This window comes from Mesocricetus auratus, unplaced genomic scaffold, assembly GCF_017639785.1.
Source record: "Mesocricetus auratus isolate SY011 unplaced genomic scaffold, BCM_Maur_2.0 Super-Scaffold_4256, whole genome shotgun sequence".
Lineage (NCBI taxonomy): Eukaryota > Metazoa > Chordata > Mammalia > Rodentia > Cricetidae > Mesocricetus > Mesocricetus auratus.
Window position 1 is genome coordinate 78,903,646 of NW_024429182.1, and position 20,357 is coordinate 78,924,002.

General features: G+C 36.7%; 1 protein-coding gene across 3 annotated transcripts in view; it reads right to left on the reverse strand.

Annotated features, from left to right (window-relative positions):
• LOC101828403 (ATP-binding cassette sub-family A member 3) overlaps positions 1-20,357 on the reverse strand; it is a 115,566-nt gene that overhangs the window by 25,174 nt on the left and 70,035 nt on the right. For all 3 annotated transcript variants that reach the window (XR_005880710.1, XM_040755408.1, XM_040755411.1), the window contains exons 20-23: positions 16,415-16,667; positions 16,080-16,284; positions 11,917-12,139; positions 6,835-6,993 (exon numbers count right to left, since the gene is read on the reverse strand). Coding sequence is in view for 2 of the 3 variants with exons in the window: in XM_040755408.1 (XP_040611342.1) it covers positions 6,835-6,993; positions 11,917-12,139; positions 16,080-16,284; positions 16,415-16,667 (840 nt within the window). In the remaining variant the exon portion in view is untranslated. The remainder of the gene's footprint in view (positions 1-6,834; positions 6,994-11,916; positions 12,140-16,079; positions 16,285-16,414; positions 16,668-20,357) is intronic.

Consider the following 20,357-nt stretch of genomic DNA (forward strand, 5'->3'; position numbering starts at 1 on the left):
CTCCTATAATTAGATTGGTAACTAACCTAATTGTCATTAGAGAGTATTCATCCAGTAACTGATGGAGGTGGATGCAGAAATCCACAGTCAAGTACCAGGAGTCCTGTTGAAGAGAGTTAGGAGGGATTGTACAAGTCTTTGGGGGTCAAGGTCATGATGGGTTAACCCACTGAGACAGCTGAGCTAAGCTATTGGGAGCTCACAAACTCTGGACCAACAGTAAGGGAGCCTGCATGGGACTGATCTAGGCCCTTTGCATGTATATGACAGTTGTATAGCTTGAACTGTTGTGGGGCTCCTAGCAGTGGGATCAGGACCTGTCCTGGTGTATGAGCTGGCTTTTGGGAGCCTATTCCCCAAGCTGGGATGCCTTGCCCAGCCTTGATGCATTGGGAAGAACTTGGTCCTGCCTTGAATTAATGTGCCATTGCTTTGTTGACTCCGATGGGAGGCCTATCCCTTTCTGAATAGAGACAGAGGAGGAATGGATAGGGCAGGAGAGAGATTGGAAGTGTGTGGGGGATTGGAATGTGAGGAGAGGGGAGTGGGAACTGTGGTTGGTATGTAAAATAAATGAAAAATTTAATAAAAAAGTATAAGCAACAAGAAATAAATATATCACCAGGTTGGAGAGTTGGCTCAGTGGTAAAGAGCCCTGGCTGCTCTTGAGGAGGACCAGAACTTAGTCTTCTGTACCCACATGTGGCAGTCCACAAACACCTATTACTCCACATTCACGAGATATGATGGCATCTTCTGACCTCCAAAGGTACCTACATTCATGTGTACATACATGTACACACAATTAAACATAAAATATTACAAAATACACCACATATAAAAATCTTAACAGAAAAGCCAGCAGTCTTCTCACCAGATACAAGGCAATACAAGAGCACATGATACATTCAAAGTACTGGAGGGAAAACAAAACAACACAAACAACTAAAAAAGAAAAGAAAAGAATGAAAACCTGCCAAGTGATAATACTGTGCCAGGCAAACTCTCCTTTTCTGTAATCAACATCACTAATCATGAGAGATAAGCAAGCTGAAATGGTAACAGCATCACCTCATTCCTTATGCTCAACAAGAGTGAAGATAACAAAGGCTTATGAGAATGTGGAGCCAAAGGAAAGGTCACTATTGGTTGCATTCGAATCAGCATAGAGAATGAAAAATATATGAAGGTTCCTCAAAAAAATTATATGTAAAATTGCCATGACTTAGCAGCAACAGTACTGTGTTTATATACAAAGGAATCAATCAAAGAGACATCTGTATTTCTGTGTTTATTGCAACAGTACAAACAATGGTCAAGGAATGAAGACCAGGGAAAACATAGTTTCTATAATATGCAAGCAGGGTTACTACTTATCCATATAAAAGGATGAACTCTTGTCATTTGTGACAACCTGGATGAAACCAGCAAACATTAGATAATATGAAATAGGCACGCGCATGCACGCACACACACATGCTTAAAGATAACTCTTCTGTGGTCTGTATTGGTAAGCATTCTATGCACACACATGAAAAACATGCATTCTGCTGCTGCAGAAAACATGAACTTTGTGTAGCTGGTGACTAGAATTGCTCGATTGTATGGGTCTCTTCTGATCACCAGATGCCTTGTTCTATTTATTCTTTACAAAGAAGAACAGTAAACCTCTAGTCAGCACCGTGGACTTATTTTTCCATGTGCTGCTCTCAAATTTGACTTTAAATTTCCCAATTCTTACGAATTGATGAATGATGTGACTGACTTCTTTGCTGCACACCTACTATGCTTCCATTCACACTTGTTCTTAAATTGTTTGTTGTATTCTGGGACAAGGCATTGGAAACAAGGCTGATAATGTTACTTGCTGTATCTTTCTTCAGATTTTACACAGACTCCTACTGTAACATGGAAAAATAAAAACCCATAGATAAATATTGGGTTTAAGCTGATGATCACATAAGCAAAGTAAGTAGCCCGCCCCTAGCTCTATGGCTAGCTAGTAGGGCTGCTGTGATTAAAGGTGTGTATCACCATTGCCTGACCTCTATGGTTTGTGGATAACTTTGTTTTCTGTATCCTCTGGTGAACTTTATTAAATCATAAATAAAACATCACCACAATTCCCCTTTTTGTCTGATACAAAAAGAAGGCTACAACTAACATTAGAAAGGTAATATACAATAAGTATAAGTATATACAATATATGTAGGCAATAAATATATTAAAATGTCTAGTCTATTTGCATTTGACAAATTCAGAGAAAATACTCCATTATCTATTCTATCTTGGTGAATCCAAAGTCTTATATCTAGCTTATTTCCTATTATAATTTTCATTATCAAATTATCTTTTTATGTCTCTAAATCTTATATATTTTATATTTCTTTAGTGAGTTTCCTTTCTGAGTCTGGTAAACAAGGAAAATTATAACTATCTAGTCTTCAACTCCATCAGAGACTTGAGAAGAACATAATATTAACTGAGTAAACAGGAAGTGGAAGCAAGTGACTTCCAAAAATTGTGAGAAATGAAAGAAACAGCTAGCTGCCTGGACAATCACCCAAGGTTCCTTTGCAACATTGGGGCATCCACCATTGCCTGTAAACCTAGCATGTATGATAGAAATTTCTGTGAAGCAGGATACTCTGAAAAACTGTTCTCCTTTATTTTGGCAAGGTTTACATTCACTCTTTTGGTGTCCTGTTTGTCCATTTGGACAGCATACTGTCAGTGGTTGAGGCAAGGGCACTTTCTTACCCAGTGGCTAACTTCTGCAACAAAGAAAGTAAACTCAATGTGGAGTTTCTTTGATGTCCATCTTCTTCTCTGCAGTAAGTTGGTGCTTTCTGGAGCATTATGCTTCATTGTTATTAAAAAACTACTATTAAAACATCTTAAATGCCATATTCTTCAGATCCCTGAAGTATTTGAAAATGACCTGTCTTTCTAAAATATATGTTTGATCTTGATAACATGCTTAATATGACTACAAGTTCAATTGTAATAGGTAACTAGTTACTAACCTACATTTCCTTATTATCTTATAGAGTTGGTAATAATAACTTTTTTTTGGTTTTTACGAGACAGGGTTTCTCTGTATTGTTTTGGAGGCTGTCGGTCCAGCCCAGCCTCAAACTCACAGAGATCCACCTGCCTCTGCCTCCCGAGTGCTGGGATTAAAGGCGTGCGCCACCACTGCCTGGTGGTAATAATAACTTTTAAGGATTAGAAATTTACATTATACTGTTAAATAATACCTTGAACAATATTAAAATATATGTACAGAATGTTTTAACAAAATTAATCTCAAATTTGTATCAACATTTAATATTTGTATACAATATACAGAAGCACAAACCAATATAAAGTATTTAAAACTAGTAGTTGCTTTTTAAAAGTAGATTCAATAATCTACCTTTTTTTAAATTTTATTTTCCAGTTTAAATTTAGATAAGAAACAAGGTTGCTTCACAAGTCAGTTCCAGGTCCCTCTCCCATTCCCTCCCTCCCTCCCGAGCCCTCCTCCCCCCCCCCCGTTATCCCCTCATTTCCCCAGGGAGGGTGAGACCCTCCATGGGGGTGTGCATAGTCTGTCATTTCATATAGGGCAGGGCCTAGACCCTTCCCCAAGAGTTCGGGGTGAGAGTGCACCTCACATACCTTTTTATCTCACCATATCAATATCCTACTTTTTTCTTTTCAGAGTAGTTTCAATAATCAACCTATTTTATCCTGTCATATATGTATTGCTTTTTTTCAAAACAAAAACCTTGAATCTAAACCCCTCTGTTCAACTTTCTTCGTGACCATAACCAACGACATTTTGTAACCAATCCTCCTAAACAATGACAAATATCCATAACCCAATGAGTGACCAAAAAACCACCCACTCCACCTCCTGAGAATATGGGCATAGTGTTCATAAAGTTAATTCCTGCTGTCTGGGGATGACAGCGTCCTTAGGGGATCCTGAAAAGAAAAAAAAAATGTCAAGCTGTATAACTTTTTTTGTTGAGCCTCTACAAAATGGGACAGGGCATAGCTTATCTCAAGTCCTGGCTAGAGTTGTCTGTGGTTCTTGGGTCATCACAGCTGGCCTCATTTAAATTGTTCTGAGAAGTGTCTGTGAGGCTGGATTATCTCAGCTGATCACCTTGAAATTGTTCTGAGCAGTTTGTAGTCCAGAGATAATCTTTAGTTCAGCTTAATGGCATTATCATAGTCCTGGTGGAATTGTCATTGTGGGGGCCCCATCCTTCTTATGGAGACTTCAAAGGTTGCTGTTAGGTTTGGTCATGGTTCACTGTAGAAAACTGGTAGAGACTCAAACCCGAAATCATGTACCAGAAGGTAGATGAAACATTTTACTAGAGTTAGTTAGTACTCTATATGACCATTAATATCATGACAAAAACTTTAAAATACATATATCTTATAAATTTTTGATAATATTATAAAATCAAGGATTATGAGATTAGTGGCCATAAAATAGTCATTCATGTTTGTTTTTCTTCTGTTCCATATCAGGTAGTTCTTGGGTTTAGAGAAGGAGAGAGCCACCCTCCAACTCCAAAGCCAGCTTTAATCTTTAGCTGGATTACAAAAAGACCATTTGCATTATATGTCTGTAGAGAAAATCAGAAACAAACATTTGGGAAGATTTATGAAATTTTATCCTGTTGTAAATGTGATATACCAATAGGCCAATTTACTCTTTTTCTTGGGACAATTTTTCTGGATGATTTATCCTTTTTCTTCAAATGTCTTATTTGTTCAGTAGTCTCTGAATTCCTTACCTGGATACCTTAATTCTCCTAAAAAGATAAAAATAAAATCCTTCGCCAACCCTAATTTTTGGAGGTTCTCTTTAGGCAATTATATCTAATCAAATAAAAAGTATTTGTTAGTTTTATAGGTTAGTTTGGATTAAACAGCCTTCTAATTAGGAGGTATCTTTTCTAATTAGGAGGTATTGATGGTATCCACAGCTTATATTCACCTGTGGAAACCAAGACAAAAATCTCTTCCCAAACATAACACATGTCCTGGTTTCCATTTGGAGATCAACACATCTTTGAAGTATACCAGCTGAACTAATTCCATAGTTTTTTCAATTATCCAACATTTCTCCACAGCTGTTGTTCCTTCCTTATTAGCATTTAGAAAACTCAAAGCTAATAAATCACTATACAATCTATTTCTGAGGTTCTTTATTGTCCCTTTCGGTTTATTTAGCATATCCTTTAGAGTTTGATTTGATCTTTCTATAACTGCTTGCCCTGTATGATTGTGATGTATACCTATAATATGCTTTATATCATAATAAGCAAAATCTCTTTCATTTTACTAGAGACATATGCTGGAGCTTTACCTGTCTTTATTTGTGCAGGTATACCCATGATGACCATAACTTCTAGCAAATGTGTAATTACTGAATCGGTCTTTTCTAATATAAAAGCAACTGCCCATTGAAAACCTGAATAGGTATCAATGATATGGTGTACATATTTTACTTTTCCAAATTCCACAAAACAGAACACATCCATCTACTAAATTTCATTCTTTTGAGTACCCTTTGGGTTACTTTCTGCAGCTGGTGGAATCTGGTTGTATAACGAACAAGTAGGACATTTTCTTATAATATCCTTGGGTTGTTGTCAAGGGATAGAAAAATCTTTTTTCAAACCTTTGCTATTTTTAAATGAAATTCTGAGGCTGTTAGTACATTTCCTATCAATAGTTGATCAGTTTCATCATTACCTTGTGCTATATGCCCTGGCAGACCCATATGGGATCAGATGTGTTATATACATATATATATATATATATATATATATATATATATGATTCCTATTCCTGACTGTCTTGTAACTGAATAAAAAAGTCAACTCTGTATCATCTGGTATAAATTCAGTGGTTTTAATATGCAAAACAACTCTTTCTCCATATTGTGAATCATTAACTATGTTGAGAGATTCTTTATGATCCATTAGCAACATGAGAATAGCATATAATTCTGACTTCTGGGTTCTGGGATTAAATGTATGTGCCACCACCTCCTAGCCCTATGGCTAGCTAGTATGAATGACTTCTGGGATTAAAGGCATGTATCACCACTGTCTGACTTCTATGGTTTGTGGCTCAGGAAAGCTTTAATAAATCATAAATAACATATCACCACATCTCACTTTTCTTTTGCTTCCCCTCTGGCTCCATCCTTGGAACTTTCTTGGCATGACTGGAATTTGGGGTACAACTACTCATATTTACTGTAACATCTAGAGACTGACTCTTATTTCCCAGGTGCACCTGCCCTCCATTTTTCCATTTTCCCATTTCCTCAGCATTGTGAAATTGCTTTGTAGTATACAACAAGCATGTAGCCTCTTCAATGGATGTCTCTCAAGTTGGAATGCTTATCCTTACCTCTTCACTGAGAACTTGTACCCATTCACTCCTTCCACCCTTTAATTACTCATTCACAAACATTTGTGTGTCTGTCATATGCCCAGTGCCATGTTAGACATTGATTTAGCACCTTTCCTTCAAATACTAGTGTGCAGAGGAAGCAGCCTTGAAACAAATGTAAATTCACTGAAGAATGTAACTACATCCTCTCTTTGGAGACCTTTTTCACCAGAGGAAATGCACACACATTTTCAATCTTAGCTAAGGCTGTGTTTGTGACATAGCACAGGATATTCTCTCAAATAGAGGATGGCAATGCATAACTTCATTTGTTGCAGAAATGCACAGTGATACTTAAAGTTATTTACATGTAAAGTGATTGTTCTTGACTCTCATGAATCTTGGAGAACCTCAGATACTTACTGTTGTTGCATTCATTAAGCACAGAAACATATTTTGAAGAAGAACACATTTTCCTCAACTCTTGGATTTCATAGTATTTGTTGATGCTCATCCCAAGGTTATAAACGGGTAATATCAGCAATGAGTTAAGTATGAGGTTCTTAGTACTGGTCTTAATGTCTGTGATTTAAAAGATAACATTAGCATGTTTTATGTAAAGTGAACTCTTTAGAGAATATCTCAGGTTGACCAAATTAAAATGAGAAAATTACAAGGCATGGTACTATTTTCAAAGAATTCTAATTTCTTGCTATTATGGAGTCTACCCTTGATGTCCTAGAACACAATTTATTTCAATGATTACAGCTTGGGAAAATCCTTTAGGAAAAACTGATGTGTGTATAATCTGTCATCTGAGAGAACAGAAGAGCAATGGGCATTACTTCTTACACTTCCTTTCTTGAGTGATCCATGAAGAAGTTACATCAGGCATGGTGGTATGTACTTGTATTCCTAGAACTCAGGAGCTGATGCAGGAGGATCAAGAGTTTGAAAGCAGCTTGAGCTACACAGTGAGAGTTATAGGCCAACCTACACTATAACACTAGACCCTGTCTCAAAAATTACTTAACTAAAGAAAATTTTGTTTTAAGACTCAATGTTAAATAATGGATTAAAAGTGATTAATCAGTTGAAAGAATGTATCTTTAAGAGACAAATTTAAAACTGAGATTCTCTAAAGAGTAACAGAGTAAAACAACAAGTAAGTATGTGTACAAGGACATAGGAAACACACTGAAGGGTTAACACTCTAAATTCACACTTTTGGACTTAAAGAACAAGTTCAGATTGCTGGAAATAAAATTAAAGTGTTAATTTTGGGCAAAATGCATATTAATTATACAAAAGAATAGGTTTCACTATGGCATTTTATTCTGATGTGTTATTTTAACTATATAATATCTATATACCTAACTTTACATATTTATAAGAACAAAGGTGGCCAGAAGTTGAGAAGAATGAATGATAGAGGATGAGATAAGTTTTTATGTAATTCACAGTTTTTTTCCACTGTTTGATGTCATGACAAGCCTAATATAAAGAATGTTATAATTGCTGCTAGTACATATAGCCTCAAAGCCAAAAATACTTTGGGACATTGACTTCTCATTTTGAGAGATGTCAAAGTTTACAGGATAATGTTGAAGGGTAGTTATTTGGAATTTGTCACAGAGCATATAAATATCTTTTAAAGAGTAAAGTGTCTTATTGGGAGATAATGTGCTAGAAGGTGACAATAGGGAATAGGGCAAGACGAAAATGGACAAAAATGCAATGTGAAGGCATGTGTGTTAAAATTATTTACCCCCCAGCAAGCATGCCACTTTCTGAGGCCAAGTATTGACCAGTCAGAGCAGAATGCCAACAAATCACATCATGTACCAATCATAGCGGTATAGCCTTCTTATCAGATATTCAATACAAGATTCCCCACCCTGAACTTGCCAGGGTTCAGGGATCCACTAGAGGTCTTCCCATGATTCATATGGAGAATTTGTGCCACCCTTTGACATTCTATTGTAGATGTAAGTTTCATGTTTTAATGTCTAGTGATGGTGAACATCTTCTCATATAGCTGGCATTTATATATCTTTCATGAGAAATACCTAAAAACCTTTATACATTTTATTGGAAGATATCTGTCTTTTTCATTGTTGGTGGGTAAAAGATCATTGTATTTTTACAGACTAGATTATGATTAATCGTTGTCAAGTATGTACACTAGAGATATTTGCTCTATTTTTCCATATGTCATTTGATGCACAAAATGTTTCATTTTGGTGATGGTCAATTCACTTACTTTTTCTTTCATACCCTGTACTTTTGGTGTCACATCTAAGAATCCTCTGCCAAGTTCAGAGAGATATAATCCTGATTTCTTCCCTAGATTTATGTTTCATCTCTGAAATACAGTCCACTAGTTCACTTTTGTCAATGATGTAACACAAGATTCATTTCACTCTTCTGGATGTAGGCACTCACTTTTCTTGGCACAATTTATCAAAGACTCTTATTTCTTTGGATGATCTTGGAGTCTTGTTGCAAATCAAAAGATCCTATATGTGAGGGAATTTTTTATGTCTTGGTCTTTTTTATGCATTCACTATATTATCCATACACAATCTATACATTTGTTATTACATCAATACCATACCACTTTAAGCACTGTACATTCACAATAAATTTTGGTGACAGAGCTTGTGAGAGTTCCTCCTTTGTTCCACTGAAATTCCACAGGAGTCTGAAACATACTCATTTCTGTGGAAATCAATGCTGTCAGGATCTTTCTAGGGGCTGTGCTTAGTGTGTCTGTCAGTTTGGGCAGAATATTAGCATTGTTGATACATAGGAACTGTAAATTGCACACCTTTGTTTGCTCTGTTTCCAGTGATGCTGTGCAATCTTTAGTACAGAAGTCTTTTTATCTCCTTAGAATTTTCTGCAATATTTTCTTTAGAGCCTATGATAAATTAAATTACTTTAAGCTAATTTTAGATTGCTTATTGCAGATATAAAAAAATAAGCTGAAGCTTGTGTGTTAATCTTTTAACCTGGAATTTCACTGAACTTTCCTTAGCTACAGTCACTTTCCTATGAATTCCTTGTGATTTTTCTCTCCATATGTAATATGATTACATTAATTACCACATTTCATACATATATATATAATGTACTTTGGTCATGGACTCACTTCCCTTTCCCTACTCCCACTGATCCCTCACTCTTCCAAAATGTTTCCTAATCTACTTCCATAGTTAGTGTATTCTCTATGTGTTGTAAATTACATCATATGCATGAATATTTTTGAATGCTCTACTTTCCATGTTTGGGGATTTGTTCTTGTTCCTGCCCTTGGCCAATCTGTTTTCTATCTTAACTGTAATGTCATCTTCCAAACATTGAAGAGTCATTTCATCATCCAATCCTACTGAGACATACACAGTTTCTCACAACAGATGGATTGTGAGTAAAGTGAAGCAGAGAGACGGTTCTCTGAGAAATCCCTGGTCGGGGCAGAATGGACCAACACACAAACGTGTGAAGAAATCCTGCTCCATTTCATCTATAGTCAAAGACTGGGTTCCACGCTGGTAGCACGAACTCCTTCACAACTTTAAGACTGCCACCAAGCTGGCAAAGGAGTCAGGCAAAATATTTAAACATGCCATTAATCTTTCCTATTGTTTTTATAATACTTCTATATTGATCCAGTGGTCATTTATTTCCAATTATATTTGACACTTTCTAGAGTTCAGCCAGAGTAAGTTATGGTGGTTTCTGATGCATTTTTTTGATGATTTTGTGAGGAGAAGATGGTCGTTTGGTGTTCAATATGTAGCTATTTTTCTAATAAATAAACTTGCTAGCTAAATATCCTCAGTACTTTTTATTACCCCCACTTTATGGTAGAGTTTTCAAAGTAGAATAAGGTAAATACAATTTCTAACAAATTCTTCCATGAAATCATTTAGATAGTCGCGTGACTCTTTTTTCTCATTTTTAATTCTTTGAAAATTCTCTACAGTGTATTTTATCATATTCACACCCTCCCAGATTCTTCTCTCCTTTCTAAACCACACAACTTTGTTCTCTCTCTCTCTCTCTCTCTCTCTCTCTCTCTCACACACACACACACACACACACACACACACACACACACACACACACACACACACACACACACACACTTAACCAGTCAAGTAGTTTCTGCTGCCTATATACTCTTAGATATATGACCTTCATTAGAAGACAGTTAATTCATTAGGGGCCATACTCTTAAAGAAAGCTGACTCTTCCTCTCCTGGTACCCATCAACTGCCAATATATGGAATTTTATCTGGTTTAAGTTTGCCCGGCTCTTGTATATGCTGTCTCAACTGCCATCAAACTGCCCTGATGTGTCCAAACAGAAAACAGTTTTCTTGTAGTCATTCACGACCTCTGGTTCTTACAATCTTTTTGTCCACTCTTTGGGCATGATCCCTGAACCTTGAGAGAAGGGAATGTGATACAAATATGCTGTTTAGGATTGAGCATTATGAAGTCATTTTCTGAACCTTGATTGGTTCTTTTATTTCCATGTAAAACTTTTGAAAGTCTCTAAAGATTCATGAGAGATGATGTCCCTGCATCTTCTCAGAATTAATGTAAGAGGCTCTGTGCATCCAGATACTGATTTCGTGGTGACTGAAGAGCATTTTGTATTCTTTCTGCTTTGCCAATTATGCAAATAGTTCTTTTTCTAAAGCTATGGTTAGAAAACTTGTAAAAATGAAATGATAAGCAGCAGATATGATCCTCTTATTACAGAATAGATTGCATATAAAATCAGTCACTCTTAACTTCTTCAACACCTGATTCCAAAATTCCAGGCAGATTTATGTGACATGTAATATGTGGTTGTGTTTACTCCAGGGAGCTTATTTAAATCAATACAAATTATACATTAGTGGTAATTTGTTATAACAGAAATAGTAATACAGAGAATTGATTGCAATGTAATTAATTTGGGAATAAGACTGAAGAATAACCTCTACAAATTAGAGAACAATTTCTTTTGTCTGGCTTTAGTGGCACTCCTTGAAAAGTTACATCATAAATATTAATTAGTCTCAGATAACCAAATATCTAGTGGGAGGACAAGACTTGGTGTTCAGGGGGTTTGTTAGAAGCCTCTTTCTCCCGGTTTCTGCAACACACAATTCGAAATAACTTAAAACATTGTTTACACTGTGCTTTGGTGAAGGAGTGGCGAACAGTCATCAGTCTCAAATATTCCTGTTTGTGATCATCGCCACTACAGTCATTTGTCCTTGATTGTTGTGATCAAAGAAGGAAAGCTCAGAGAACAAGGTCTTTAAAAAGTGACTGGTTTATGATATTAGTGGCTCAATGTGTCCTTCATTTCACTCAATATAGTATTATAATATTAAAGGCCAGAAACCCAGAACAAGAGAATTTTGTAGTACTGCTTTTCCTCATAGTCATTTTTCTTTATTTATAAGAAGCCCCTGAAAAGAAGAAACTTTGTGAATCCCTTACCTGGTATGATATGTACCACTAAGTCCACAATTACACTAATAAACCCTAAACAGTGGTTGAAGACAAAAATCTTGACATAGGCACTGGTGCTATTGTTGTACCAGAAGCTTAGCAGGTAGATGAAGGGGATGACAGACCATCCAAACAGCATGAGGATGAACATCGTGTCCAGGAAATTGTATTTCTCCAACAATGTATGTACATCAGTGATTAGGAACACCAGCTGAGATGGACACCAAAACACAAAACAAATAATGGGTATTAGCTAATTTCTATGTTGCTGAGTTTCATGTTGCTGCAAGCTTGTAGGGAGTTTAGGTAGAAGCTCCTCATTTTTTTTGGTTCACAAAGTGGCAAGAAGCTTCTGGAAGTTAGGGCTGAGTTGATAATGTTAAAAAAAAAACTCGCTGATATTTTCTTATCCACAGCCAACTACTGGGCCTAGCTCCAGGAGTCTACCTGAAGAGAGGGAGAAGGGATTGTACAAACTAAAGGGGTCAAGATTATGATGGAGAAACCCATAGAGACAGCTTACCTGAGCTAGTGGGAGCTTACAGACTTTGAACCAACAACTAGTGAGCCTACATGGGACTGACCCAGGCTGTCTGCATGTGTATGATAGTTATGTAGCTTGGGTATGTTTATGGGGCCCTTAGTTGTGATATTTGGACCTATCCCTGCTGCATGAACTTGCTTTTGCGAACCTATTCCTCATGCTGTGATGCCTTCCCAAGCCTTTATGCAGGGTGGGGAGTTTGGCCCTGCCTCAACTTGATATGCCCATGCTTTGTTGGCACACATGGGAGGCCTGCCCCTTTCTGAATGGAAGCCTAGGAAGAGTGGATGAAAGGTTAGACAGGATTTTTTTCTTTAACTCCTAATATCTCTGTTTTTACAAATTAGTTCATTTCATAGAAACATTTCCTCTATTTCATTCTCTCTTTCTATTGGCTTCCTTTTGTTAGGGTGTAACAATAAAGGATCACAAATTTATGTTGTAATACTAAGGCATTACACCATAGTATGATAAATTAATATGTTTAATAATTTACCACTATGAATAATAATGCTAGTCTTATGTTGGTTATATTAATTATGTTAGGATAATTTTCCTTATCATTAGAAGGTTCTATAAATCAATGTTAAGCTTGCTTCAAAAATACATTTAGAATGATTTTCTTCAGTCTCTTAGAGATGTTGCTTATAATTGATAGATAACATTTGATCCCTGAGCATTAAATAGATTTTGTAAATAAAATAATTCAGCTTGGAGATTCCTTTTACAAAAGTTGTAGTCACAGATCCCACATGTGCTATTTGTTTCTTAATTCCTTATTGTCAGCTTTTTGGGGGGAAGGGAATTCTCAAATATCAGAGTGAGTAAGACTATTCATATTTCCTACTTTAAGGTTTGGGGTTTGCTAGCTTGTAAACATCTTAATTTCTATGAGTAGGGTAGATTATTTAATTAATTTTTCAATTACTTCCTAGTCAACTACAGTGTGAAAGAAATAATCTGATATTTCATTCCTTAAAAATGTTTTATGAAGTAGACATTATGAGGAGTTAGTGGGAAAATAGAGAATATGAGGAAAGTTCTTCAAGATACTTGCTGGGGAAGGAAAAATGGGCAGCTTTTGCCAAGACTGGGGATCACAGTGACTGTAATACATCTCTGTCAGCACAATTTCTCACTGGATGAGAGACATTACCTCATGTGTAATCAGCTATCAGAGGAATTGCTTAAGACTCTGAAAGACATTAAAATCGTGATGATTCTGTTGTAATTTGATTAATAATTATTGTATGACTCAGTAAACAATTAGAAGGAATACCAAAAGATCAAATGGTCAAAGTCTTGGAGAAAAGTGTAAAAATAGAAACATATACCTATCTCAAAGTGCTCCAGATATAAGGTTTCCCATAATAAACTTAAAACATATGCATTTGATATAGCTATTTAGTTAATAAGTATGCTTAAATAAAAAATGAAGAGTACAAGGTGGTTACTATAATGAATGACATTTTGCTATATATTTCAAAAATAGAAGAATGGACCAACACAAACAACTGAAAAAGGGATGAGGGCTGTGCTAACCACACCTATCTGATCATTGCATGCTGTATTCACTTTCCAGAATAACACTCTTCCCTAGAGCAGGCACGGCTATAATGTGTAAATGATAGATAATAGAAACAGAGAGCATCTGCTGATAGGCAAAGAATTTCACCAGATCACTTACCTCTCAAAAAAAACCCCAGAAATTTTATACTCAAAGAGTATACATGCAAAACTGAGCAAGTGAGGAGACACAGCATAAAACAAGGATCATAAAATGGAGGAGCCACCCATAGAAACCATGCAAAGAAATGTTCAATGACAGAGACAATGTAGTAGTGTGAGATATGTGGGTGGCCATGAGAGAAGAAACATTAGGTGTGTTCATGGAGCTAAGGAATGTGAAAATATAAGGCATCAAATTCAAGTGAATCCTGACTAAACATCCAGTGGCAATCTCTTAAGGAAAATGGACATGAGAAATTAAAATGCTTGATCACAGTATAGCAAAACACTGAAGGGGCTTGATTGGCATATTAAGGTTCTAAGGTCTGGGGACTATCAGGGATATGAAACAGCAATAACTCAAATGACAGAAGTTAATCACATATGCATATTCATCTACTAGATAGATATGAAAATAAGATTTAACAAATTCTGAGTAGGGAACAGAATAAAAATAAGAGGAACATAAAACACGACAAAATGATGATATACACCCAACTATATGAATACTTATTTACTCTAGTTATAAAGCTAAGTTTGTCAGCCTGGAAAACAAATTATGCCAAGATTATAGTACTTATGAGTGATATTTTAAATATGAGGACTAAAGTCTGATCAGTCACACATGTTCAGGTCTCGGCCCACAGGCTAGCCCTGGTCTTACATTCTTTGCACGAGTCTATTCTGATTCAGCCCACCTGTCCATTTCCATATCTAACCTCCAGACCTTGCTCTGGTTGCACATCCCATACTCAGATCCTCAGTCTGTTAAGTTCCCTGAACCCTCCCCTACTCACATCCTCTCTAGTATTCATACCTAGCCCAGGTTGCACATCTTAGATACTCAGTCTTATCAGTCCTGTCATTCTCAACCCTAAGGTTTGGTCATGCTTACATGTACCAGTCTAGTCTGGTGACTCCACAGGACCCAAGACTATTTGAATCATATCCCACATATGCCTACTCCATCCAGTCAAATAGTTCCTGAAACCTCACCTACCTATGCTTTACCTCAGGCCTTTCCTTGGCCACTCAGCCTGTATGTCAGATCAGCTTGAGGCATCTTAGAACCTCACATCAGACATACAAGTCCACATACTCAGGCATCATTGCAAAAACACAAATAATATGAAAGGCCAAGACATTACATCTCCCCCAAATCCACCAATACAACAGAAATGTTCTTCAGTGATAATTATCTAGCTGAATCCCAGGAAGATTAAAAGATTTAACAGAAGTTAAAAGACAATCATAAACTCCAAAGATTCCAGGAGTTTAAAGAAGACAAGACCTAAGAAACCACAAATATATGAGTAGATGAAATGATGAGTACAATTCAGGGTTTGGTAACAAGGAGGACCCTAAGAGGAACACATAGATTAGCATCTATGTGGTATCTATTCCATTAAATGTGGCCTTCACACACACATACACACACACACACACACACAATTTCAATGGTTCATGACATAATTTAAAAATTTCTAGAGAAAAAACCTTCAAAGGCTGAGTATATAACACAGAATTACAACACATTGGGGAAATGGGGAAAGCACTGGGAAGAGGAAAATATCTGTAGTGTTTGTTAGATTACAACTAGTCTGTTTTAACACATCCTTTTATACAGAAAACAGCTTCGAAGGTGGTTCATACTGATGGTCAAATATGTCAAGAGTTAGCTGTTTCCTTTAAAAAAATACAAGAGAAATATTTTCTTTTTACTTTGAGAAATATTCCACAATAGATTCTTTGACTTGATTGATTAGTCAAGCCATTTTATCCCTTCTGGAGAGATTTGTATTTTAGTAAATGCCAGACAAGTAGAAAATGTCTATGGTGTATGAGAGGCAGCCCTCAAGACAACACATGCAATACTTACCAGCAATAGAGCACAGGCAACAAAATGGATAGTCAGATCCCATAGCAGAGCAGAGAGCCAAAAATTAAAGGTGTAGACTCCACTCACAAACTGGATGTGCTTTGCTTTACTAACTCTCTCAGTCACTGTCATAAGGCAAAAGCCACTGGTAAACACACTCATCCCAAAGAGTAAGTTAAAGACTATCTCGAATCCTGGTATGTATCTACAAAAGAATAAAGAACACACATGGTATAATGACAATACTAAAGTACAATGGTACTTATTACAAACATAGTGAGACAGGAAGAAAAGGATCAATTTAAACTATCCCGGGTTAACAAAAATATACATACCTTTTATCAGATTTGTCCTGAATGACAGGTTGAGGCTGAGGCTTGTTGGAAACAGTAATGGTGGCATCAGGGCCAGAGAGAGACATAAAAATAATATTGTCTAAAACTGACAAGGATAATGATGATGAATGGTATGCCTCATTGTTGAACCAAAAGATAAATGTCTTCTTGTCTCTAGTAACATCAAGGGAAAATGCAATGATGCATGAATAAATGCATTCTTTATTTGTCTTCAAGTACTTCTGCACATCACCTGGAAGGAAGAGCAATAGTGGTCAGAAGGCCAGCTGCGATAAAAATCACTGATTACATGGTATTTCAGGAGTTGTTGGTTTATTTTGTTTTTTGTTTTGTGTGGGGGATGGGTTTTTTGTTTGGTTGTTTTTTGTTTGTTTGTTTGTTTGGTTGGTTGGTTAGTTTTGAGACAGGATTCCTCTGAATATCCCTGGATGTTCTACAAGTCTCTCTGCAGACCAGGCTGGCCTTGAACTCACAGAGATCTGCCTGGATTAAAGTGCTTGGATTACTGATCAAGATCCCCTGAATGTGAGTGTCAGTGAGGAGGCCTTGGGCAGTAGATCAGTATTCATCCCAAGTATACACACGGACTTTGGACTCCCATCCAACAATGTGAGGTGCACTCTCACCCTGAACTATTGGGGAAGGGTCTAGGCCCTGCCCTATATGAAATGACAGACTATGAACACCCCCATGGAGGGCCTCACCCTCCCTGGGGAAATGAGGGGATAATGGGGGGGGGGAGAGGGCACGGGAGGAGGGGAGGGAAAGTGAGAGGGACCTGGAACTGACTTGTGAAGCAACCTTGTTTCTTATCTAAATTTAAACTGAAAAATAAATAAAAAAAGTGCTTGGATTAAAGTTGTATGCCACCACACAAGGTGACCACCTTTTTTAAAGAGAAATGACCCAATAGTTTACTTATTGGGCACTTCACAGCAACCTCAATACACCTTAGCCACTCACCCCAAGAATCAACCACTCAGCCACACAAATTTTATACTTTTTAGCTTAATTTCACTAAAATAGTTAAAATATAAGTTACTGATATTAACATTCTCAAATTTCTTTCTCACTCTCAAAGCTTTCCATTTCTACATGAAAATGTTTGTAAGAACTGCAAAGTCTAACTTTTACAAATCACCTCATAGAAAATCAAACTCTTCCTCAGAGAATACGAAGACTAAATTAAAACATAAAATAAGTCTACATGAAGAAACAGAGAGTTACTTGGAATTGTGAATATTTAAGAAGAAAAAAATCAGAGATTTAACTTCAACAATCTGTATAATCCTTTCTGTCCCATCTTTGTAGAAAGATAAAGCATGCCAAATCAGTGTGGTAAGAATTACAGCAAACAGTTAAAAAGTCCCAAATTTGTAAGAACTTTCAGAGATTCTATGAATCCAAGAAGACACAAATTAAGAATTAGAAATATGCCCAAACAGGCACAAAATAAAAATCTAAACTCTAAACAGGTAAGCTCCTACAAGTAAGCTTCACATTTATATCAGACTTGTAAAACTATGACCTGAGGCTATTACCTATGGCCTCAAAACTAAAAATACTTTTTAGATTCTTAACTGATAGAATGAAAGAGGAGAAGAGTAGGAAGAGGAGGGAAACCATTAACTCAAATTATTCCATCAGATAGAAAAGGAAATAATGCTTGCAACTGTTTTTATGAATCCATTGCAACCTTGTCACAAAAAAACAAATAAAGACAAAACAAAAAGAAATAAATTATACACCAAGCTCTCTGATGAACATACATGTAAAAATTCTCAACAAAATACTGCCAGACTGGATTCAAGATTGCATCAAAAAGATCATTCACAATGATCAAGTTAGCTTGGGTCATACATAAATAATCACATTCATCACAGATAAACACAACTACAGAAGTCATGATTGTATCAATTGATTCAGAAAAGGCCTTTTGCAAAATCCAACGTGGACTCTAGGGCAGAATTCAAATCATATGACCATCTTAATAGATGCAGAAAAGACTTACTGACAAGATTCAACACCCCTTCACAATAAAAGTCCTGAAGAAACTAGGAAGTGATGGAACATCTCTAAACATAATGAAGGCTACATATAACAGTGTCTTAGTTAGGGTTTCTATTGCTGTGATAAAAACACCATGGCCAAAAGCAACTTGGGAAGGAAAGGATCTATTTCACTTTATAACTTTCAGGTCATACTCCTTTATTACGGGAAATCAAGGCGGGAACTCATGGCAGGGACCTGGAGAGCATGATGGAACTACTTAAAGTTTACTTCTCTTGATTTTCTCTGTTTACTTTCTTATAAAACTCAGGACCACCTGCCCAGAGGTGAGCTGGGCCCTCCTGCACCAATCATCAATCAAGAAAATTCTCCCCAGACTTGCCCACAGGCTAATTTTATAGGGATATTTTCTCAATTGATTACTCTAGCTTGTGTCAAGAAAAATCTAACCAGGACAAACAGATATATTGCCAACATTACATGAACAAAGTTCAAAGCATTTTTGCTAAAGTCAGAAACAAGACCAGCGTAACACGAATTAATAAAAGACACAGCAACTTATATTGGGGTTCAAACTTCTAGCTTTAGTTCACAAAAGCAAAGTATGGGGCCACTAGCTCTTACCTCAAACTCAGACTGAATGGGCTGATCCTGTCTCAGGAGCTCTCATCAAGCCTCAAGACTGTAATCTCTCCTCAGCATGGTTGGGGAATGAATGCCTCATACTAACTACTGAAGACCCTACTTCTGTCTTCTATACCCACCTAGTGCTGGGATTAAAGGCATGTGATCTGTTACTCTTTTGGACTGTTTCAATCTTGTGTATCCCTGGGTGGCCTTGAACTCAAAGAGATCTATCTATCTCTTAATCCTGAGTCCTAGGATTAAAGGTGTGCACCACCACCTCCTAGCTTCTGGCTGCTTGGATTAAAGGTGTGTATCATCTCTGCCTGATCTCTATAGCTTGAGGCTGACTTTGCTTTTCTGAATTCTTAGTCAAGTTCTAATAAATCATAAACAATATATCACCACAAATAGGATGTTAACATAATTCATTCTTGTTAAATATAGTCCTTGAAGTCTTAGCTAGAATAATAAGACAACAAATGAAAGTAATACAGACAGGAAAATAAGTCAGTGTCCCTATTTACAGATCACATGATTTTATACAAGATAATAATGACTTTGATAGAAAACTGTGAGAACTGATAAGTACTTAGCAAAGTAGAAAAATGCAAAGTTAACACCAAACAAAAAGAAACAAAACCAGTGGCCTTTCTAAATACCAGTTACAAGCACACCAAGAAAAGAGCCAGGTGAGATAGTCCCTTCACAACTGTCTACAAAATACCATGACATTAATTAATGAAATGAAAGACCTACACAAGAAAAACTAAAACTTGCTATTCCCTGCTGCTGTGACAAATACCCTGAGAAGTAATTTAAGGGGAAACGGGTTTATTCTGGCACACAGTACACCATAGAAAGGAAGTCAAAGTGGAAGCGCTGATGACATCATCACATCTGCAGTAGGGCAGGAGTGTGATAAACTCTAGTGCTAGGCTGCCTACCTCCTTTTTATGAAGACCAGGCCCAAGCCCAAGAAATGGTTCCATATACTTTTAGCATGGGTCTTTCTAACTCAACTAATTTAACACAAACCCTTGAATGCTTATGTACAGGGTAAATAATCTCTCCCAAGTGTGCCGGGGTCCTTGCCTCCCATGTTTAACTGAAAAACAACTCTAACAGTCACATTGTTCCTTGCTCACGTGTTGGAACAACCAACTTTGTGAAAATGGAGATCTTAACCAAAGCAATGTACAGGTTCACTGAAGTTCTCACCAAAATTCCAATGTCATTCGTCACAAAAACATATTAAAATCATTTGGAAGAACAAAAGACCTCAGAT